Source organism: Bison bison, unplaced genomic scaffold, assembly GCF_000754665.1.
Source record: "Bison bison bison isolate TAMUID 2011002044 unplaced genomic scaffold, Bison_UMD1.0 scf7180017864518, whole genome shotgun sequence".
In the NCBI taxonomy this organism is placed as follows: Eukaryota; Metazoa; Chordata; class Mammalia; order Artiodactyla; family Bovidae; genus Bison; species Bison bison.
Genome location: NW_011495071.1, coordinates 9,773,942 through 9,797,578, shown reverse-complemented (window position 1 = coordinate 9,797,578; position 23,637 = coordinate 9,773,942). Strand labels below are relative to the sequence as shown.

General features: G+C 38.1%; 1 protein-coding gene across 3 annotated transcripts in view; it reads right to left on the bottom strand.

Annotated features, from left to right (window-relative positions):
- ARHGEF12 (Rho guanine nucleotide exchange factor (GEF) 12) overlaps window positions 1-23,637 on the bottom strand; it is a 171,112-nt gene that overhangs the window by 77,406 nt on the left and 70,069 nt on the right. For 2 of the 3 annotated variants that reach the window (XM_010830485.1, XM_010830483.1), the window contains exons 2-4: window positions 18,558-18,581; window positions 16,572-16,657; window positions 14,915-14,971 (exon numbers count right to left, since the gene is read on the bottom strand). Coding sequence is in view for 2 of the 3 variants with exons in the window: in XM_010830483.1 (XP_010828785.1) it covers window positions 14,915-14,971; window positions 16,572-16,657; window positions 18,558-18,581 (167 nt within the window). In the remaining variant the exon portion in view is untranslated. The remainder of the gene's footprint in view (window positions 1-14,914; window positions 14,972-16,571; window positions 16,658-18,557; window positions 18,582-23,637) is intronic. The other variant, XM_010830484.1, reaches the window with a different exon arrangement.

Below are 23,637 nucleotides of genomic sequence, written 5' to 3'. Positions count from 1 at the left end.
GATGAAAGTGAAAGAGGAGAGTGAAAAAGTTGGCTTAAAGCTCAACATTCAGAAAACGAAGATCATGGCATCTGGTCCCATCACTTCATGGGAAATAGATGGGGAAACAGTGGAAACAGTGACTGACTTTATTTTTCGGAGCTCCAAAATCACTGAAGATGGTGACTGCAGCCGTGAAATTAAAAGACGCTTACTCCTTGGAAGGAAAGTTATGACCAACCTAGATAGCATATTAAAAAGCAGAGACATTACTTTGCCAGCAAAGGTCCGTCTAGTCAAAGCTATGGTTTTTCCAGTAGTCATGTATGGACATGAGAGTTGGACTATAAAGAAAGCTGAGCGCTGCAGAATTGATGCTTTTGAACTGTGGTGTTGGAGAAGACTCTTGAGAATCCCTTGGACTGCAAGGAGATCCAATCAGTCCATTCTAAAGGAGATCAGTCCTGGGTATTCATTGGAAGGACTGATGTTGAAGCTGAAACTCCAATACTTTGGCCACCTGATGTGAAGAGCTGACTCGTTTGAAAAGACCCTGATGCTGGGAAAGATTGAAGGCAGGAGGAGAAGGGGATGACAGAGGATGAGATGGTTGGATGGCATCACTGACTCAATGGACATGGGTTTGGGTAGGCTCCGGGAGTTGGTGATGGACAGGGAGGCCTGGCGTGCTGCTGTTCATGGGGTCACAAAGAATTGGACACGACTGAGTGACTGAACTGAACTGAACTGAATGATGACTTCATAGTGTGAACCTGGGAGTGTTCCCTTCTCCTCAAGGAATAGCTTATGAAGGATAGGTATAAGTTCTTTAAATGTGTGGCAGGATTGCCCTGCGAAGCCATCTGGTCTTAGACTTGTGTTTGCTGGGAGTATTTATTTTTTAAATTAAAGACTCAATTTCACTTCTAGTGATTGCTCTGTTCAAATTTTCTGTGTTTTCTTGACTCAGTCCTGGTATAGGCTGTATGTTCCCAGAAACTTGTTTATTTCTTCTAGACTGTCCAATTTGTTGACACGTTGTTCATAATATGACATATTGTTCATGATATTCTCTTACGATTTTTTGTATTTCTGATGCTATAAATAGGTATAAGATGCTATTCCTCCTTTCATTTCTTTTTCTGTTGTATGGTATTTTTAAAGAACTGTAGTCGATTTACAATGTTTATTAATTACTTCTGTACAGCAAAGGGACTCAGTTATACATATACACATACTCTTTTTCATATTCTTTTCCATTACGGTTTATCACAGGGTATTGAATATAGTTCCCTGTGTAACAAACTAGGACCTTGTTATTTATCCGTTCTATATATACCAGCTTGTATTGGCTAATTCTAAACTCCCAATCTATCCCTTTCCCTCCTCCCTCCCTCCTCCTTCTCAACAACCAGTCTATTCTCTGTATCTGTGATTCTGTTTCTGTTTCAGAGATAGGTTAATTTGTATCATGTTTCAAATTACAGACGTAAGTGATATCTTTCTGACTTACTTCACTTTGTATGATAATCTCTAGTTACAGCCACACTGCCGCAAATGCGGCATTATTATTTTTCTACTGCTGCCTTTAGACGTCTCTAACTACATTTTACCATTTTAATTATGCTATGTCTTGTTTATAGGTCTATTAGAGTTCATCCTGTTTAGGACCCACAGTACTTCCTGTTGGAGAAGGCAATGGCACCCCACTCCAGTACTCTTGCCTGGAGAATCCCATGGATGGAGGAGCCTGGTGGGCTGCAGTCCATGGGGTCGCTAGGAGTCGGACACGACTGAGTGACTTCCCTTTCACTTTTCACTTTCATGCATTGGAGAAGGAAATGGCAACCCGCTCCAGTGTTCTTGCCTGGAGAGTCCCGGGGATGGGGGAGTCTGGTGGGCTGCTGTGTATCGGGTATCTTGTTCCTTTTTTAGGTTGAAAATTTTTCAGTCATAATTTCTTCAAATACATGTTTGATCCCCCCTCCTCTTTCTGGAACCCTTATAATATGAACGTTGGCACATTTTATATTATCCCTAAGTTCTCTTACTGTTTTTTTTTTTCCATTTGTCTTTCTGTCTGCTGTTTTATTGGGTGATTTCCATTATTCTACCTTCTGGATCACTTACGCATTCTTCTATATCATTTAGTCTTCTCATCACTTCTAAAGTGCTTTTTTATTTTGGAATTATCTACTTTTAGAATTGAATAACCTACTTTTTTAATTGAAGGATACTTGCTTTACAGAATCTTGTGGTTTTCTGTCATTCATTAACAAGAATCAGCCGCAGGTACACCCATGTCCCCTCCCTTGAAACTCCCTCCCTATACCACCCTTCTAGATTGTCACAGAGCTCCTGTTTGAGTTCCCGAGTCATACAGCAAATTCCCACTGGCTATCTATTTTACACATGGTATTGTAAATTTCCATGTTACTCTCTCCATACATCTCACCCTCTCCTTCCTCCCCGCTCCCTGTGTCCATAGGTCTGTTTTCTATTCTGTTGTTTCTCCATCGCTGCCCTGAAAATAAATTCATCAGTACCATCTTTTAAGATTCCATGTATATGCAATCAGTATACAATATCTATATTTCTCTTTCTGACATACTTCACTCCATATAATAGATTCTAGGTTCATCTACCTCATTAGAACTGACTCAAATGCATTCTTTTTTATGGCTGAGTAGTATTCCATTGTGTGTGTATATACATATATATATATATATATATACCACAGCTACTTTATCCATTCATCTGTTGATGGACATCTAGGTTGCTTCCATGTCCTAGCTATTGTTAATAGTGCTGCAATGAACACTGGGGTACAAATGTCTTTTTCAATTTTGGTTTCCTCAGGGTATATATCTAGGGATGGGATTGCTGGGTCATATGGTGGTTTTACTCCTAGCTTTTTAAGGAATCTCCATACTGTCTTCCAGGGTGGCTGTATCAGTTTACATTCCCACCAGCAAAGCAAGAGGGTTCCCTTTTCTCCAACACCCTCTCAAGCATTTATTATTTGATGATGGCCATTCTGACCGGTGTGAGGTGATATCTCATTGTGGTTTTGATTGCATTTCTCTAATAATGAGTGATGCCAAGCATAATTTCACATGACTGTTAGCTATCTGTATGTCTTCTTTGGAGAAATGTCTTTTTAGGTCCTTTTCCCATTTTTTGACTGGGCTGTTTGTTTTTCTGGTTTTGAGTTGTATGAACTGCTTGTGTATTTTGGAAATTAATTATTTCTCAGTTTTATTTGCTATTATTTTCTCTCATTCTGAGGGCTGTCTTTTCACCTTGTTTGTAGTTTCTTTTGCTATGCAAAAGCTTTTAATTAGGTCAAACTCATCTATTTTGTTTTTATTTCCATTACTCTAGGAGGTGCATCACAGAAGATCTTGCTTTAAGTCATCGAGTGTTCTGCCTATGTTTTCCTCTAAAGAGTTTTATAGATTCTGGTCTTACATTTAGATCTTTAACCCATTTTGAGTTTATCTTTGTGTATGACATTAGGAAGTATTCTAATTTCAGTCTTTAACATGTAGTTATGGCAGAAAGTGAAGAAGAACTAAAGAGCCTCTTGATGAAAGTGAAAGAGGAGAGTGAAAAAGTTGGCTTAAAGCTCAACATTCAGAAAACGAAGATCATGGCATCCGGTCCCATCACTTCATGGAAAACAGATGGGCAAACAGTGGAAACAGTGGCTCACTTCATTTTTCAGGGCTCCAAAATCACTGCAGATGGTGACTGCAGCCATGAAATTAAAAGACACTTACTCCTTGGAAGGAAAGTTATGACCAACCTAGACAGCATATTAAAAAGCAGAGATATTACTTTGTCAACAAAGGTCCGTCTAGTCAAGGCTATGGTTTTTCCAGTAGTCATGTATGGATGTGAGAGTTGGACTGTGAAGAAAGCTGAGCGCTGAAGAATTGATGCTTTTGAACTGTGATGTTGGAGAAGACTCTTGAGAGTCTCTTGGACTGCAAGGAGATCCAACCAATCCATTCTAAAGGAGATCTGTCCTGGGTGTTCTCTGGAAGGACTGATGTTGAAGCTGAAACGCCAATATTTTGGCCACCTTATGTGAAGAGCTGACTCATTTGAAAAGACCCTGATGCTGGGAAAGATTGAGGGCAGGAGGAGAAGGGGATGACAGGGGATGAGATGGTTGGATGGCATCACCGCCTCAATGGACATGAGTTTGGGTAAACTCTGAGTTAGTGATGGACAGGGAGGCCTGGGGTGCTGCGGTTCATGGGGTCTCAGAGTGAGACACGACTGAGCAACTGAACTGAACTGTCCAGTTTTCCCAGCATGACCTATTGAAGAGGCTATCTTTGCCCCATTGTATATTCTTGCCTCCTTTGTCAAAAATAAGGTACCCATAGGTGCATGGGTTTAACTCTCTATCTTGTTCCACTGGTCTATGTTTCTGCTTTTGTTCCAGTACCATACTGTCTTGATGACTGTAGCTTTGTAGTATAGTCTGAAGTCAGGAAGGTTGATTCCTCCAGCTCCATTCTTCTTTCTCAAGACTGCTTTGGCTATTTGAGGTCTTTTGTGTTTCCATATGAACTGTGAAACTTTTTGTTCAAATTCTTTGAAAAATGCCGCTGGTAGTTTGATAGGGATTGCATTCAATTTGTAGATTGCATCAGGCAGTACAGTTATTTTCACAATATTGATTCTTCCTACCCAGGAACATGGAATATCTCTCTATCCGTTAACATCGTCTTTGATTCCTTTCATCAGTGTCTTATAATTTTCCGTGTACAGGTCTTTTGTCTCCTTAGGTAGGTTTATTCCTAGATATTTTATTCTTTTTGTTGCAATGGTGAATGGGATTGATTCCTCAATTTCTCTTTCTGATTTTTCATTGTTAGTATATAGGAATGCAAGTGATTTCTGTGTACTCACCTTGTATCCTGTGATTTTGCTGAATTCAATGATTAGCTCTAGTAATTTTCTGATAGTTTCTTTAGGGTTTTCTATATATAGTATCATGTCATCTGCAAACAGTGAAAGTTTTACTTCTTTATTTACAATCTGGATTACTTTTATTTCTTTTTCTTCTCTAATTGTGGTAGCTAGGACTTCCAAAACTATATTGAATAATAGTGGTGAAAGTGGACACCATTGTCGTGTTCCTGGTCTTAGCGGGAATGCTTTTAGTTTCTCACCACTGAAAATAATGTTTGCTGTGGGCTTATCATATATGGTCTTTACTATGTTGAGGTAGGTTCCTTCCATGCCCATTTTTTGAAGCATTTTTATCATAAACAGGTGCTGAATTTTGTCAAAGGCTTTTCTTTTTCTGCATCTACTGAGATGATCATATGGTTTTTATCTTTCAATTTGTTAATATGGTGTATCACATTGATTGATTTGCACGTACTGAAGAATCCTTGCATCCCTGGAATAAATTTGACTTGATCATGGTGTATGAGCTTTTAAATGTGTTGTTGAATTCTGTTTGCTAGAATTTTGTTGAGGATTTCTGCATCTATGTTCATCAGTGATACTGGCCTGTAATTTACTTTTTTTTGTTGTCTTTGCCTAGTTTGGGGGCTTCTCTGGTGGCTTAGCTGATAAAGAATCCACCTGTAATGTGGGAGACTTAGGTTCGATTCCTGGGTTGAGAAGATCCCCTGGAGAAGGAAACAACTACCCACTCCAGTATTCTAGCCTGGAGAATTCCATGGACTGTCCATGGGGTCCATGGGGTCACAAAGAGTTGGACACAACTGAGCATCTTTTACTTTGCCTGGTTTTGGTATCAGGGTGATTGCAGCCTCGCAGAATGAGTTTGGAAGTGTTCCTTCATCTGCAATTTTTGAAAGAGTTTCAGAAAAACAGGCATTAGGTCTTCTCTAAATGTTTGATAGAATTCCCCTGTGAAGCCATGTGGCCCTGGGGTTTTGTTTTTGGGGGAATTTTTTTAAAATCACAGTTTCAATTTCAGTGTTTGTAATTGGGTTGTTCATAATTTCTATTTCTTCCTGGTTCAGTCTTGGGAGATTGCACTTTTCTAAGAATCTGTCCATTTCCTCTAGGTTGTCCATTTTATTAGCATATAGTTGCTCACAATATTCTCTTATGATCCTTTGTGTTTCTGGGTTGTCTGTTGTAACTTCTTTTTCATTTCTAATTCTGTTGATCTGACTTTTCTCCCTTTGTTTCTTGATGTGTCTGGCTAATGGTTTGTCAATTTTATTTATCTTCTCAAAGAACCAGGTTTCAGTTTTATTAATCTTTGGTAACATTTCATTTCTTTTTCATTTATTTCTGCTCTGATATTTAGGATTTCTTTCCTTCTGCTGACTTTGGGGCTTTTTTCTGTTGTTCTTTTTCTAGCTTCTTTAGGTGTAGAATTAGGTTGTCTCTTTGATGCTTTTCTTGTTTCCTAAGGTATGATTGTGTTGCTCTGAACTTCCCTCTTAGAACTGCTTTTGCTGAGCCCACAGGTTTTGGGTCGTTGTGTTTTCATTGTCATTTGTTTCTAGGAATCTTTTGATTTCCCTTATTTCTTCAGTAACCTCTTTGTTATTTAGTAATGTATTGTTTAATCTCCATGAGTTTCTGGGTTTTGCTGGGTTTTTTCCCTAGTTAATATCTAGTCTCATAGTGTTGTGGTCAGAGAAGATACCTGATATGATTTCAATTTTCTTAAATTTACTGAGGCTTGATTTATGACCCAAGATGTGGTCTATCCTGGAGAATGTCCCATGTGCACTTGAGAAGAAAGTGTATTCTTCTGCATTTGGATGGAAAGTCCTGAAGATATCAATTAGGTCCATTTGGTCTAATGTTTCATTTAAGGTTTGTGTTTCCTTACTGATTCTCTGTCTTGATGATCTGTCCATTCATGTAAGTGGGTTGTCAAAGTCCCCTACTATTATTGTATTACTGTCAATTTCCCCTCTTATGCCTGTTAGTGTTTGCCTTATGTATCAAAGTGCTCCTATGTTGGGTGCCTAAATATTTACAATTGTTACGTCTTCTTGGATTAATCCCTTGATCATTATGTAGTGTCCTTCTTTGTCTCTCATAATATTCTTTAAAGTCTATTTTGTCTGAAATAAGGATTGCCACTTCAGATTTCTTTTGGTTTCCATTCACATGGAGTATCTTTTTCCATCCTTTTGTTTTCAGTCTGTATGTGTCTCTAGGTCTGAGTGGGTCTCTTGTAGGCAGCCTATATATGGGTCTTATTTTTGTATCCATTCAGTCTGTATCTTTTGATTGGTGTATTAATCTGTTTACATTTAAGATGATTAGTGATACGTAGAAGGCAATGGCAACCCACTCCAGTACTCTTGCCTGGAGGATCCCATGGACTGAGGAGCCTGGTAGGCTGCAGTCCATGGGGTCGCTAAGAATCGGACATGACTGAGCGACTTCACTTTCACTTTTCATTTTCCTGCATTGGAGAAGGAAATGGCAACCCACTCCAGTGTTCTTGCCTGGAGAATCCCAGGGACGGCGGAGCCTGGTGGCCTGCCGACCATAGGATTGCACAGAGTCGGACATGACTGAAGGGACTTAGCAGCACCAGCAGTGATACTGGCATTTTCTTGATTGCTTTGGGTTTGTTTTTGTAGGTCTTTCCTTTCTTGTGTGTTTACTGGCTATATAAGTCCCTTCAGTATGTTGCAAGATTAGTTTGGTGGTGCTAAATTCTCTTAACCTCTGCTTGTCTATAAAACTTTTGATTTCTCCATCAATTTTGGATGAGATCTTTGCCAAGTACAGTAATCTTGGTTGTAGATTTTTCTCTTTCAGTACTTTAAATATATCTTGCCATTCCCTTCTGGCCTGCAGGGTTTCTGCTAAAAGATCTGCTGTTAAACATATGAGTTTTTCCCTGTATGTTATTTGTTGCTTTTCCTTTGCTGCTTTTAATATTCTTTCTTTGTGCTTAATCTCTGTCAGCTTGATTAATATGTCTCAATGTGTTTCTCCTTGGGTTTCTCCTATAAGGGACTCTCTGTGCTTCTTGGTCTTGATCTAATTTCTTCAAAAATGTTCTCAATGTCTTTTTTTTTTTTTTTCTTCTTCTTTCTCTGCTGCTGCTGCTGCTAAGTCACAACCCCTACAACTTGAATGCTGGTGCGTTTAATATTTTCCCAAAGGTCTCTGAGGCTATCCTCAATTCTTTTCATTCTTTTCCCTCTATTCTCCTCAGCAGTTATTTCCACCATTCCATCTTCCAGCTCACTTATCCACTCCTCTGCCTCAGTTACTCTGCTATTGGTTCCTTCCAGAGTATTTTTTATTTCAGTAATTGTGTTACTCATCTCTGCTTGCTTCTTCTTTATTTATTCTATGTCCTTGGTGATTATATTAACAGTGTCAAATGTTTTTTGCATTTTCCCCATTTTATTTTCAAGTCTTCAGAGCATCTTTACTATCATTATTATGAATTCTCTTTCAGGTAGATTGCTTATTTCCTCTTTGTTTGGTCTTTGAGTTTCTACCTTGTTCTTTCATTTGTACTGTATTTCTGTCTTTTCATCATTTTTTCTAACTTGCTCCACTTGAGGTCAGGCTTTAGGGTTGTATTCCTTCTTCCTTTTGGTTTTTGTCCTTGGAGGGAAAGGCTGGTTGAGCGGTTTGTGCTTATTTCTTTTTAGGGATGACGTGTGCCTGTGTTCTTTTTCCTTTTGTGCTTTGTCTAGTTTCACTTGCTCATAGGGAATCGCATGTGGGAGCCTTGCACTAGACACTTTAGACCAGAGTTCCAAGTGGAAATCTGAATTACCTGTTTTTTATCAGATCTTTATTGGTTCTAGAAATTATCTGTGCTTAGATCAATTCTCTTTCTTGATTCAATTAACATTTTTATTATGAAATTTTTGGATTCATTAACCGGTAGACTGATTGCCTCTGTTTCATTATTTATTATTTCAGGGTAGTTCCTTGCTCTTTTGAGGGTAGTTCCTCTGCCTCACCATTTTACTTAACTCTGTCCCTGAATTTAGGTGTAAGTTATCCACTGTGGTCTTGAGGGACGTTTTTACATAGCAGCATCCCCGTGTAGACTGTTTATGCCTATTGTCTCTGGTGTGAGGGCTGAACTTGATGGAGATGCCAGACACATTTTTCCTCAGGATGTGCTAGCCATGATCACCTTGATAGGGGGTGCACACACTGGTGGTGGTGGTTGGTGTTGGTCCTGGCCTGCACAGGACTTAAGGTGGGATTTCCTCTCTGCTCAGTGGTAGGCACTGTTGCCTTGTCAGGGGTGGGGTCCACTCCCAGGTTGCTAGAGCAGAATCCCTGGTAGTCAGGCTTGAAATGGCTCTGTTCCTTTTTAAGTGTGTTTCTTATTGGCAAGCCAGTACCCACATACTCCTCACAGTGGAGTCCAGGCTTTTCCTGCCTTTCTCTTTGTCCCACTGGTTCACCAAGCAGCCAAGGGAGCTTGTCTCCTCTACAGAGGACCCCAGAACTATGATTCCCAGCCTGTGGCTCCACCTGCTTACTTCCCAGGGTGAGTGTCCACTCACACTATTTCCCTCTTCCTCTTAGGTCCTTTCTAGGGGCAGAGGTCTCAGCCCAGTGTTTCTTCCCATCCTACCCAACTACGTGAGAATCTTTCTTGCAGCCTTGGTCATATAGTTGTTCTGCCAGTTTCCAGTTTGTTTACAGTGAGAATTTTTCTACATGTAGATGTATTTTTCATGTGCTTTTAGGGGTAGGTGAACTTCACATCCTTTTATTCCACTTCCTTAATCCCCCTTTCCAATGCAACATTTGAAACCAACATAAAAAACTGTTTCTTACTCAAAAGTTAAATACCAAGGATTGAAAGTGAAAAAAAGTTAAGTCTTTATAATGCTTTACCGTAGGGAGGGGAAGAAGTCTTTCAGGTATTCTAAAAAAGGTAAAAAAGTACTCTGAGGTTTCACTGCAATATATTCCTTGAAAAATTCAGCAACTATATTGCCAAATATAAAATTAATGAAAATGTAGTGTTAAATATGCAAAGCAACATGCTAAACCTTTCAAACTGCATTTACTTCAGGGAAAGCACATTAGTCTTTCTTCATCTTTGATTTTTTTACATGACCAAACTTCTCTAAGTCTCACCTCTTAAGAATTAGCTTCAGGGAAGGGTGTGGAGAAAGACCATGTGCAACGCCATAAAAACAGCTCATTTTTAAACTGCTGCCAGACATACATGTTTTATGAGTTAGACCTTAGATAATCCTTTGATTAAGAAGTTTCTTGATTCTAAATGCACAATGTTGCCAGCAAGAAGGGCCTTAAGCTCCAAATATGCCAATTTCTTTCTTTTACATTATAACCAACAGTTAGTCTCTTTTCAAAGTCACATTTTCTTCTACCTTAAAGTTTTTCAGAGAAAGGAGAATCCAATTAAAATGAATCAACAATTTTATTCCATTAATCATCTTTACTAAAACAATGCACACCAATCTCAACAACCATTCACTCAATGAGTGATTCCAGTGTGTCAGGCATTATGGAAGATGCAAAGATGAATACAAATATGAACAACTTGACATAAAGCAGGATGTTAACAGGATGTCAGACAACAAAAGCCATTGTTTAAAAACTTAGCAAACTTAGGAAAGCCATATGGAAGAGGCAGTAGTTGAACACAGGCCTTGAAGGGTGGGGAGGATTCTAACAAGGAGTTATAGGAGATAAACCATTCAAAACAATGGGGATGGCATGAGCAAAGAAAAAGTACCAAGTCGTATATGAAGAAATGAAAATTTGGGGGACAGTCTGGTTCCTTTAGGTGAAAAGCAGTAGATTAATGGAGAATGATGAGTTGGAAACAAATCATGGCATATCTTAATAACTATTTGTACTTTCCTAAAAAGTGAATGACTAAATCCTTACTTCAGTGATACCAATCTAATTGAATACAGAAAAATGAAAAGGAAGTCAATCAATGTGAAATCAACATGAAAGAAACTTACGAGTCTAGTCTATTAAATAAGTCTAATGACATAATGAAAACCTGAACAAAGCTGCAAAGACGAAACCATGCAGTAAGGGGTGAAAAATAATGTGATGGTAGAACCAATGAATGTGGCAAACCGTTGACAATGAGGACAAGAGAAAGGGAGAAGTCACAGGTAAATTTAAGAAAATAAGACTAAGTGAACAGGAAAATGACTGTGCTACTAAAAGAAACAGGGAAATCAATTTCCAGCCATAGTTAACACTGATAAATCCCAAATTGGTCATTTGGATTTGAAGGACAGAGTGGAAGTATGCAGTGAACTGTTATAAATCTGAGACTGGAAACAGAAAAAGACCAGGGACAAACTTGGGTTATGCTTAAATTTAGAAGAAGGAAAAATAAATACAGAAAAGATAAAACCAACATAAAGAGAAAAGGAAAGGGTAGACGTAATATTATATACACCAAAGATAGTGTATCATCGCTGCCTAATGTCTCAAGGGGAAGGTGAGAACTGAGAAAAAGTTTATAAATTTTCAAGTTAGATTATTTTGATTCACGTCCCAGAGAGTATGTGTTCAGCAGTCAGATTTTAAGAAGTTAAGAAGTGAGTGACTTATGAGGACACACATTCATGGTGTAGAATGCTCTTTGCAAAGTTGAAGAAAAAAACAGAGAGAATGATAACTTGGTGGGAGTAAAAATCAAACCAAGGACTTCTCATTTTACAGATATAAGAAGTCAGGAAAAAAAATATGAATTTAAAAAGATACATTCTAAGTATCTAAATCAGAATATTTCAAGCAGCAACAATTTGCTTCTGTTATGGACTGAATGCTTGTGTCACCCCCACAAAATTCATATGCTGAGTTCTAACCCTCAACATGATAGTATTTGGAGATGAATGAGTCCTTTGAGGAGGAATTAGGGTTAAATAAGATCATTAAGAGTGAGGCTCTCATGCTGGGATTAGTATCCTTACAAGATAGCAAAGAGCTTGTTCTCTCTTTCCCCCTCTACACATGCTTGCACCAAGGAAAACACCACGAAAGCACGAAGCAAGACGGTGACCATCTTTAAACCAGGAGACGAGCTCTCACCAGAACCTGACTAATGCTAGCAGCTGCTGGCAGCCTGATCTCACATTTTTAGTCTCCAAACTGAGAAAATAAAACTCTTGTTAAGTCAAGTCTCTAGTGTTTTGCTATAGAAGTCCCAGAGGAATAACACAGATTCAAAAAGACATAGCTTATTTTCTTATACATAATACCATCAGCTGAGATCTTTTCAGGACACCAAGACAGAAATTAGGGAGAAGCTGTAGTCTAACTCAAAATTCCCTTGCTAAATCTCTCACATTCCTCAAACAACAGAAAATTTCTCCATTACAGTAAGGAAAACATAAAATTAAATACCATTAAAATTGCAGATCAGAAAATATATCTGTATATGGTCAAAAGACTCCAAAATGATCTGAGAGGAAAATAAGGGGGAAAGGAACAAATATTGACCTACTGTACTGGGCAGAAGCTTAACAAAGAAGTGAATACAAAACAAACATTTGATTTCCTCTTAAAATGAGCAAAGTGAATCCATCTCACAAAATGGCTCTAAAAATGGCCAGGAAAATTTAAAATAAATAATTTGTAAGTGAATGACGAGTATCTGTGTGAAGTATCCAGCTAACAAAGTTTACCCCAAGAGAAGATAATCTCAAAAGTTAAAAGTGGGCTTGTTAAGAGACCCTCAGTTCAGTTCAGTGGCTCAGTCGTGTCTGACTCTTCGACCCCATGGACTGCAGCATGCCAGGCTCCCTGTCCATCACCAACTCCTGGGGTTTATTCAAACTCATGTCCATTGTGTCAGTGATGCCATCCAACCATCTCATTCTCTGTCGTCCCCTTCTCCTCCTGCCTTCAATCTTTCCCAGCATCAGGGTCTTTTCAAATGAGTCAGTTCTTTGCATCAAGTGGCCAAAGTATTGAAGTTTCAGCTTCAGCATCAGTCCTTCCAATGAATATTCAGGACTGATTTCCTTTAGGATGGACTGGTTGGATCTCCTTGCTTAAGAGACCCTACACTAAAGCAATGTCATCAGTTGCTATGATTCTACTCAAGTTATACTCCAGTATTTCTAAACTTTCCAAAACTCTCCAGATACTCCTTTTCACCCATGCTAATTGCACAGAGTCTGAAGAAGTCTATTCACACTGGTGATAGAATATTTGTAATGTCAATGAGATTTAAGTTAGCACGCTAACTCTGTTGTGATCAACTCATCCCTCTCCAAAGTACTCTTTGAGAACTCATGGGTTAGTTCCTTCCAAAAGAGGTATTTCAAGGGTTCTCAAGAAACAAACACAGAGAAGCCACACCTTACTCCCCCATTACCACTTAAAATGTTTCTATTACTACCAAGCCAATGGCATGTCTGAACTAGTGTTAGTATTCCTATCGCTGGTAAGAAAAATATTAGTTTACTATTTCTAGTCATAGATTCCTAAATTGTTAGTCTCATCCAAAGCAAACAGCATACATACCACAGATCTAGGAAAATGAGGGGGAGATGAAATTACAACATTGCAAAGGTTACTGGAAAAGAATGGTGCTATAAAAGAGAGTGTTCACATTCCTAAGGAGAGAATAAACCATAGGAAGGTCTTTATATAGAACAGAAAGACAGAGTCTCAAGAAATTATGAGGAGCCAAATACTTTGGAAGGAAGAAAAAAACATGAAATCTGACATGCCATATGGCATGGTACACATTTCCTGTTAACTACTGTAAAAGGTTTAAACTGCACAGAAACAGTACTGGTCACATAAACCCAAGCAAAGCAACTATAGATATGTACCTAACACAGAAACATTAACTGATTTACAACCAAACACAGGCCTCATACTAAACAGTACCTGACAGTATGTGTTCAAGTGTCTTAAAAGAGAAAGGGGGCATTTTTACATATTTTTTCCTTTCATGTATTAATCAAGCTAGGAAACAGCTGCACCTGGAGAAACTTCTACTTGATAGACTTTGGCTCTATTGAAGAAGACCTGGTTTTTCTTTGAGGCCAAATTTGGAATCTTCTTTAAAAAGAAAAACTTATTAGTCTTTCAAAGATTATTTTAAAAGTCTAGGTTCCAGGCAGTGCTTCTCTTATTCACTTTTCTCAAAACACTAATTAGATGCCAGAACAAGAAAAGAGGGCAGGTAAAACTATGCAAAGGAAAAGGAAAAATATGTCTGAACTACACACACAGGGTTTACGTTATCTTTGGAAGACAGAACACAGCCTGGAAATATTAGTGTTTCAAGCATCTGCTGCAAGACTTGACCATTCAGGTTAAACCTGCTCTCTGTGGAGATTATTTTTTAGAGGTGCCATTTTGAAATTTTCCCATTCAGAATAAGCTTTGGGAAACTTATGAAAGGCAGAGACATTCTCCATCTACAAAAATAAAACACTTAAGTTATTTTTGCTGTTGTAGAAAAATTATACAAGAACAGCACTTCCAGATGATGAGGCAATTAAAAAGAAAAAAAAAACAATAAAAAAATAAAATAAAAATTCTGAAGAGCTGCTAACACATCTAAACTACACTGGGACTAGACTGAGAGGAAAAGACTGGTAGGAATGATGAAATTCTACATGAGCCAAACTCTGCAAATGGGACATGGGAAGAAAATGACAAGAATTCAAAGCTCATCCATGTTATTTGGAGAAACTCGACCCAAACATCTTAGAGATCACCTTCCTAACATAAACAAGATGAAAGAGAAGATGGGCAATGTACCTGTTCCTCCTCTATAATGTTAGTTTCTTAAGCTTCCACATCACAGCCACATTAAAACCCCAGGCTCCCTTTCCCTGCAGGAGATCATGCCATGCAGAGCAGACACAAGAAGACTGCAGTTAAAAAAAAAAAAAATGAAACAGCATGAAGCAAGCTCCAAAGGTGCAAGGCTGAATTGGCTACATTAGCTTACCATATATCTCGGATCTACTCTCCTCTGAACTAGACTTTGTCTTCTTGGAGGAGCTATCTGCACAAGAGTGGGAGAAAAGGAGAGAGATATAGAAAATATGGAGACCAAATGTAAGGGGGAAAATTCATGGGGAGAAAAAAAAAAAAAAGAATGAATCATGATCAAGTTAAATCGTGCAAACACAAAGTATGAACATCACAGGTGACAGCCCTTAGAATGGTCACGAACAGCACAGGTAATGACATTTTAGATTTGTTGAAGAAAAGACAGTGCAATAAAAATATGTTCAAACAAACAACACATGAGAATTCTACAAAATATATTATCTGACAGTTGTAGAGATGACAAAAGCACTAAAAGCTGTAATAATCTCATTGTGAAACACGGGGTACCACTTTGCTAACCTGTCTTTGGAGATGGGTACATCACAGATGAACAATACAGAGTAAGTCAATCTAACAAGACTTTAATGGCTTCGACGAGTATAGGACAGAAACTCTGTGACCCTAGTTATCAAGACAAAACTTATCAATAAATGAAAGCCTTGGAGTCCTATGACATCAAAATGAGGTGTCAAAAACAAAGAATTATTTCTTAATAGAGATCCAGAAGTTACATATTACATACTCCCACCACCAAAGCCTCCTAAATTGATGACTGGGATTTCATTTTTAACCTACCACCCAAGGTTCAGTAGCTGTTCACTTCCCATTCTTCCCTTACTAGGTAATATTTATGTTTTTCAAAGTGTACTAGCAGTTTATACTATGAAACATCTTGGATACGAAAGAAACACTCTATTAAAAATGTTATTTCTAAGTGAAAATACCTAAAAACAGATACATTATATTTATGTATCTGAGACCTTAGTATTTACTTACTTTATCTTTTGTCATGGGAATGTCTCAGTGAATAAAACTGTATATCCACAAGGAATACGTCTCAAATGACAAAAGCAAATTTATCAAGTAATTTTTATAAATTAAATACTGAGTGAGTTTACAAGGGGAAACCAAAGCCTATATATTACAAGAAGGGTTCAACCTATATACAAAATTAAGAATAGATATAGTCAAAAGTACACTAGCATGAAAATTCTAGGAAATATCAACACTACTGAAGTTGAAAGACAGCTCTGAGTTTAGAATACTTTTTGAAGAAAAAGAGATTTCTATTCATCTACTTACTCTAAAGTGAGATAATCATTAATTTTGAATTATTTTATCCAATTCTCCAATTTACCGTGATCACATCTGAATTTTTAATTGACTACAGAATATGTAGTTGTTATAGCCTTGATTACAATGTTGGTTTTATAAACATACTACTGTTCATACCTAGGATTTACCTTGCTACTAAGTCCTTGGTCTGACCAAAATTTCCAATTATGATATAACTATTTCTAGTATCATTATTATTTTAAAATACAACACAGTCTGCAATGATGCTTCCATAGTAGAATCCATAGTGTTGAAAGTTAAAAATGCTTGTATTCCTTCTGAGTGCAAAGGTTTCATATTATGTAACTGAAGAGGAAGGAGAGTCTTAAATAGATCAAACAGCTATTCCTGGGTGTTTCAGGCAGTTATGTAGCTTAAGGTGTATTATTCAAAACTTCACCAGTCTCAGTATTCTTTGGCAGAACAAAGTGTGTTACCTGTGGGGTCAAAATCATGTGATGTACTGCGCTCAACTTTCTGCTTCTTATCTGTTGGTGACTCTCGGTTCAAAATACTTCCATGCCTAAGTTAAATAAAAGCAATTAAATATTTACTACAAAAAAATTTACTGTAACAAAAACAATTTAAAAATCCCACGTGCGTCTTACAAAGAGAAACCAATAAATGAATTTACCTTACGTAGTCTCATAAACCTAATTCATATTTTTCAAGACGTTTTAAAATTCAGTCTGTGCTATGTTTAATATAGTCTATTTAGCTGGTTTTAAAAAAAAGTGCTTTAAAATAATGAGCAGTATTTACCAATAAGGGCTTCCCTGGTAGCTCAACTGGTGAAGAATCCGCCTGCAATGCAGGAGACCCCAGTTCGACTCCTGGGTAGGGAAGATTCCCTGGAGAAGAGACAGGCTACCCATTCCACTATTCTTGAGCTTGCCTGGTGGCTCAATCAGTAAAGAATCTGCCTGCAATGTGGGAGACCTAGGTTCGATCCCTGGGTTGGGAAGATGCCCTGGAGGAAGGCATGGCAACCCATTCTAGTAGTCTTGCCTGGAGAATCCCATGGACAGAGGAGCCTGGCAGGCAACAGTTCATGGGGTCACAAAGATGTGGACAAGACTGTGTGACTAAGCACAGCACAGCATTTAGTAATAACGTGTATTTTATTCTGAGAAATAACTCCTTAAAATCTCTTCGTGGTTTTCACAGGTTGATTACTATTATTCAAATTAACAGATAAAAAAACAGTACTGAAAAGTAATTAAACATAGTCCCCAACCCTTTGTTTACTATGGTCAGGTTCAAAAACACTGTAAATACAGCTTAGATGAGAACAGTTAAAAAAAAAAAAAAAATCTTAGGCAAGGCTCTTTTAAAGTCTGCCTACAGTTCATGCCACAGACATATCTTTTGCAAGCCCCAGATGACATTAGAATTATTGTTTTTCCTATGCCCTACCATATTACACTTGATCAGATATTGCACTACTGTAACACTGCTGCTGCTGCTGCTGCTGCTAAGTCGCTTCAGTCGTGTCCGACTCTGTGCGACCCCATAGACGGAAGCCCACCAGGCTCCCCCATCCCTGAGATTCTCCAGGCAGGAACACTAGAGTGGGTTGCCATTTCCTTCTCCAATGCATGAAAGTGAAAAGTGAAAGTGAAGTCGCTCAGTCGCGTCCGACTCTTAGCGACCCCATGGACTGAAGCCTACCAGGCTTCGCCATCCATGGGATTTTCCAGGCAAGAGAACTAGAGTGGGGTCCATTGCCTTCTCCAACTGTAACACATACATTACTAATTAAGATGAGCATTGGTATCTTGGGCTATGCCATCACTAAAAAATGATAAAAGTATCATAATAATTAGGAATGACACACTACCTACATTTTAAATAATATTTATGACAATTAAGATCAGAGAGAAAAGAGATGCTGAAGAACAAGTACTCAGGAAGAGGCACTTAATCCCAGGAAATGAATAAATATGAAGATATAGATACAGACACAGAAATATCTGGACATTTTGGATTTTTTCCCTTTACTTTCTTAGGGTAACTAACTAATTCAGTTTGCCAAAGTTCATTAACTAAAGGCAGTTACAGTCACCAAAGTTATAAAACACATCAAAACTGGCAATCCATTTACACTCCCCAAGCTACTCACAACTTAAAACAGTCACAAAAGATTCTGAAATTAAATCTCTTCAGAGGGAGTGACCTTAAGTATCAATTTGAACAAACTTTTAAAATGCTTACATTAAAAACATTAGAAATGTTATCAAAATAATGCCATCTTCCAGAAAAAATATGCAACACCTGTTATATTTCAAACTTGTAAAACATTTTGAAATTTTAAATTACTTAAATCCACATTTCTGAAAACCACAGAAATGCACCATAATTTCAAAGCAACACTTCTAAGTAACACTGAACCTAAACATATGAAGTGCAACTGAACAACTTACCTTATAGGTTTTTTGAGGGGAAACCTGAAACAAACAAAAAAAATAAAAAGATTAGATGTAGTTATTTCACTTGTACGATTGTTATTAAGTTTATTCTTTCTATAAAACCAGAATAAGGGGTTTACATCTTGTACTAACTTTTCCAAGGCAAGATTCAACAAACAAGTGGAACTGGATACATTTTTTAATGTCTTAACTACTTTGTTAAATCTTAAATTGCAGGTGCATTTACCATCAGCTGTCCCTGAGTATGGGTTCTCTCTTTAAAAATCCAAATAATAATAGCAATAGCTACATTTATTGAGGGCTTAGTAGATGCTAAGCACTATTCTAAACTGTTCACATATATTACTTTTTAATTCTAAAAATATCTATGAAGATATTATTTCTATTTTACAGACTTAAAAAATGGAAGCTAGAAAAATGTCACCATTATAAATATTATAATATAAATACTATATTTACTCTTCCTAGAAAGAAAGTTCCTTCTTCACCTTTCCCCATCCAAAATAGCTGGGTGCTGATTACTGCTCTATTGGTCTGTGTCTAACCTTTGATCATGATCAAATCAAGATCTTCAATTATTTATGTTTAACATAAATAATCCCCATTCAATTATCTCTACAATAACAGAATTCTAGAAAAAACTGCCACTGAAGTACTATCAGTTAGTAAAAACAAGTTCCAAAAGTAGAAAACAAAGGGTACTTTAACATTTTTTTCAGTTCTGTAAGGAAGAAGAACTACAGCCTTTCCTCCTAGTTGTCTTTTTAAAAGAATATTTCTGGATGCTTCCTGATAAGAATTTGATGCTATACATAAACACTAACCTAAGTCTAAAGGAATGTTCTCAAACTTCCATTCTTCTTCTCATTTCTATAATTATCTCAACCTATACTATTTCAGGTAAAGATTATTTAGTCTAGGTAATAAGAACAGGGTTTATTAAGAATATCAGTAATTTTTTAAAAAAGACTATAGTAAGGGTTGCTGTTTAGTCGCTAAGTTGTGTCCGACTCTTTTTGTGACTCCATGGACTGTAGCCCACCAGGCTCCTCTGTTCATGGGATTTCCCAGGCAAGAATACTGGAATGGGTTGCCATTTCCTTCTCCAGGGGATCTTCCCCACCCAGGGATAGAACTCATGTCTCCTGCATTGCAGGCAGATTCTTTACCACTGAGCCACCAGGGAAGCACATTAGTAAGGGTAGGAAGAAATAAACATAAAACAATGATACTTGACTATTTTATTTGGCATGGAGATAGTTTAGCTTAAAATGAAAACTTAGTCTAAATATAACTTTAATTATAATTCCCTTTAATTCCCACATAAATTAAAATTGATTCAAAGAAAAAGAGAATCTAAAAACTTCCCTAATAAGTTACAGAATATTAACTTACAACCCAGGTAGGCATGACAAGAAATAGAGGTTCTGGACTAAGAGAGAGGACACTGCTCTAAAGAACATATTGATTACAAAAGATTATAACATTTTCAGAATAAGAGTGCCTAAGTAGTCCATCCTTACTTGCTGGAGGAGATGGGAGGGAATGGGATTTAAATTTAAAGAATCGCAAAAGCCATCACAATACTGTAAAGTAATTATCCTCCAATTGAAATAAATTTTAAAAAAAAGATGAACATAAAAGTTGGCAGTAAAGAATTCCCAACTGAATCTCTGCAGAGGATAATACCTGCAGTTAGCAACCTTAGCCACTTGGCCTGACAACCATTATATTAAAAACTCCTATCCCAGAACAATGCTGCTTGCGTCAGAAACTGCATCATCCAGGGAGATTCTGGTAAAGAAACCGGAAGTTCCCAGACTACTGATTGTAAACCAGTTTCCTGAGCTATTTTCTCTTACAAGGGAATGGAAAGGAAAGGAAAGGAAAGAGGACAAAAATGAAATAAGAAGGGCTACCTCAGTACAACTTCCTTATTGCAGTTGACTTACCACAGTCCCCAAGTACAAAGAAATTTCTCAAAAAATCTTCACATCACAATACTTTTTCTCTAATCACCAAATTCCACTTTAAAATATGTGGTAAAACAAACAAATATACATGTACATACGCATGTGACGCTGCAAATGCACGTAAGTAACACAGTCAAGGGCCTTCTTCCATCAGCTCTAGCTAAGAACATCACCACCAGAATCCCACGGTTTTGTAAAATCACTACCGCTTCCTGGATATTGACATGGAGATGTAATGAGACAGCTAGAAGCAGAAAGCTAGAACCCCAAAGAAAAACTTGGGGCTAGAGTTGTAGATTTGTGTCACCAACCTACTGATGGTAGGCAATGGCACCGCACTCCAGTACTCTTGCCTGGAAAATCCCATGGATGGAGGAGCCTGGTGGGCTGCAGTCCATGGGATGGCAAAGAGTTGGACACGACTGAGCGACTTCACTTTCACTTTTCGCTTTCATGCACTGGAGAAGGAAATGGCAACCCACTCCAGTGTTCTTGCCTGGAGAATCCCAGGGACGGGGGAGTCTGTTGGGCTGCCGTCTATGGGGTCGCACAGAGTCGGACACGACTGAAGCAGCAGCATAAAGAGAAAACACCAAGGATCAAATCCTTGGGAAAAGTAACCTATTTTCTGAACAACTGAGTAAGGATGTGACAGGTGATGAAGGAGATAAAAAAGATAAATCACAATAGAGAAAGGGCTGTCCTATGGACCAACAAAGAAGAGATACGACTACTAAATGCTACAGAAAGGTAGGCTGAAGGCTGAGAAATGGCCATGTTCTAGCAACACAGTAGCCCAACACTAGGCTGATAAAACAATTCTGGTGTACAAAAATCCCATATTTCCAAGTCCCTGTTCATTGTGTAGTCCAATCATAAAATTGTGAAAATCTCATCTGGTTAGATATTTAAGTAGAAACAGCTGTGTCTGAATGCTGACATAACATTAGATGTGGCTAGTTAACCAAATGCGTCTGGATTTTGAAAATATCCTGTTGATGACTTGGACATTTAGCCAACAATGAATATGTTTGTGTTTATTTATATATGTGTATATGTATTTTGCTAGATATATGACAAAGTCAAAGAGCCAATATGAAGAATCATAACAGATAAAGGAAAGGGTTACCAGGAGTTTGAGCCACTGGGATAAGGTGCCTTGGTTGTTGTTCAGTCCCAAAGTTATACCTGACTTTTTGCGACCCCATGGACTGCAGCTTCCCAGGTGACTTAGAGGGAAAACAATTCGCCTGCAATGCAGGAGACACAGGCAGACACGAGTTTGATTTCCAGGTCGGGAAGATCCCCTGGAGAAGGGCATGGCAATTCACTCCAGTATTCTTGCCTGAAGAATCCCATGGACAGAGAATCTGGAGGGCCACAGTCCATGGAGTTGCAAAGAGTTGGATACGATTGCAGTGATTTAGCATGCATGCACACATGGACTGCAGCACACCAGGCTTCCTTGTCCTTCATCATCTCCCGGAGCTTGCTCAAACTCATGTCCATTGAGTTGGTGATGCCATCTAACTATCTCATCCTCTGTCGTCTAAGCATACTGAGCATACTTGCGTGCCAAAAATCCTAACCAAGGGCCTTAAATGTCACAACATATTGACTCACTTGACTCAGAATGCCTTTTCTTTGTTAGTTCTGAGCTCTAGTATTAAATCATTAGGTTACAATATACAGAGGCCTCCCCCAATTTTTTATTTTCACACTTCTCCCAATATGTTAAATCATGTAGAGGGAAATGTGATTCGGTAATTAAACAACCCTAATCTGCAATTAATATATATATTGGAAAAAGACTTTCATTTCTTAGCCAGGTTTAATGATTCTATGATACATATATACATATACATGATGTCATAACTGTTTTTAAGATTTAAAAACTCAGGGCTTCCCTGGTGGCTCAGTGGTAAAGAATCCGCCTGCCAGTGCAGAGGACACGGGTTTGATTCCTGGTCTGAGAAGATCCCACATGCTGCGGAGCAACTAAGCCCATGTGCCACAAGTACTGAGCCCATCCTCTGCAACAAGAGAAGCCACCGTGATGAGAAGTCCGAGCACCTCAGCAAAGAGTAGTCCCTGCTCTCTGCAACTAGAGAAAAGCGCACGCATCAACGAAGACCCAGGGCAGAGAAAAATAAATAAAATTTTTTAAAAGGAGAGATCTTAAAACGTAAAAGCTTTAAGACCATTACACAGAATTTCTTCTGGATTAAAAAAAACTGCAAAGAAGTGCCGAAGTGATGTGTTACAACATATTTGCGTATAATAAATAGCCTACTAGAAATCATATTTTCCTTTTACTGATTTTGGTGAGACAAAAGCTAGCCTTTGGATTCCACTCCAGTGAGAAGCATTCTGAAAGAAGAAATGGGGATATCACAGGCAAACCTTAATTCCTATTCTGTTTCCTCCAAGATATTAGATTTTTCTCCCCTGGGTTTAGTTATGACAAGGAATTTGAGAGTCTGGATGGTTCTTAATAATGGATGACCGAAATGAAGGGGAGGAAGTTAAGGAAATTTCACCTACATTGGAGAGTGGTCAAGCTTTTATTAACATTCAAACAATGTTAGCTACTAAATTTAGAATTCTCAAAAATTCCATTGTAACATACATCCTGATTTTAGTAATATTAAAATGCAAGAGAAAAATCACTTAAGTGAGTAAAGTTACCAAAGAATTCTGCAAAACAGGTTAACAATTAAGATAATTCCTAGGCTCAGCTCCTCATAAAATGATAATAAACATCAGTGCAAAAAACAGACTATTCCAGTATTGTTACAGTACTGTCATTGTTCAGTCACTCAGTCGTGTCCAACTCTTGGCAACCCCATGGATTACAGCACGTCAGGTTTCCATGTCCTTCACTATCTCCCAGAGCTGCTCAAACTCATGCCCATTGAGTCGGTGATGCTATCTAACCATCTCATCCTCTGTTGCCCCCTTCTCCTCCGGCCCTCAATCTTTCCCAGCATCAGGGTCTTTTCTAATGAGTAGGCTCTTCGCATCAGGTGGCCAAAGTATTGTCACAGTACAGTCAATGAGAATTACATGTGATCTCAACACCCTAGGTTCAATGACTCCTC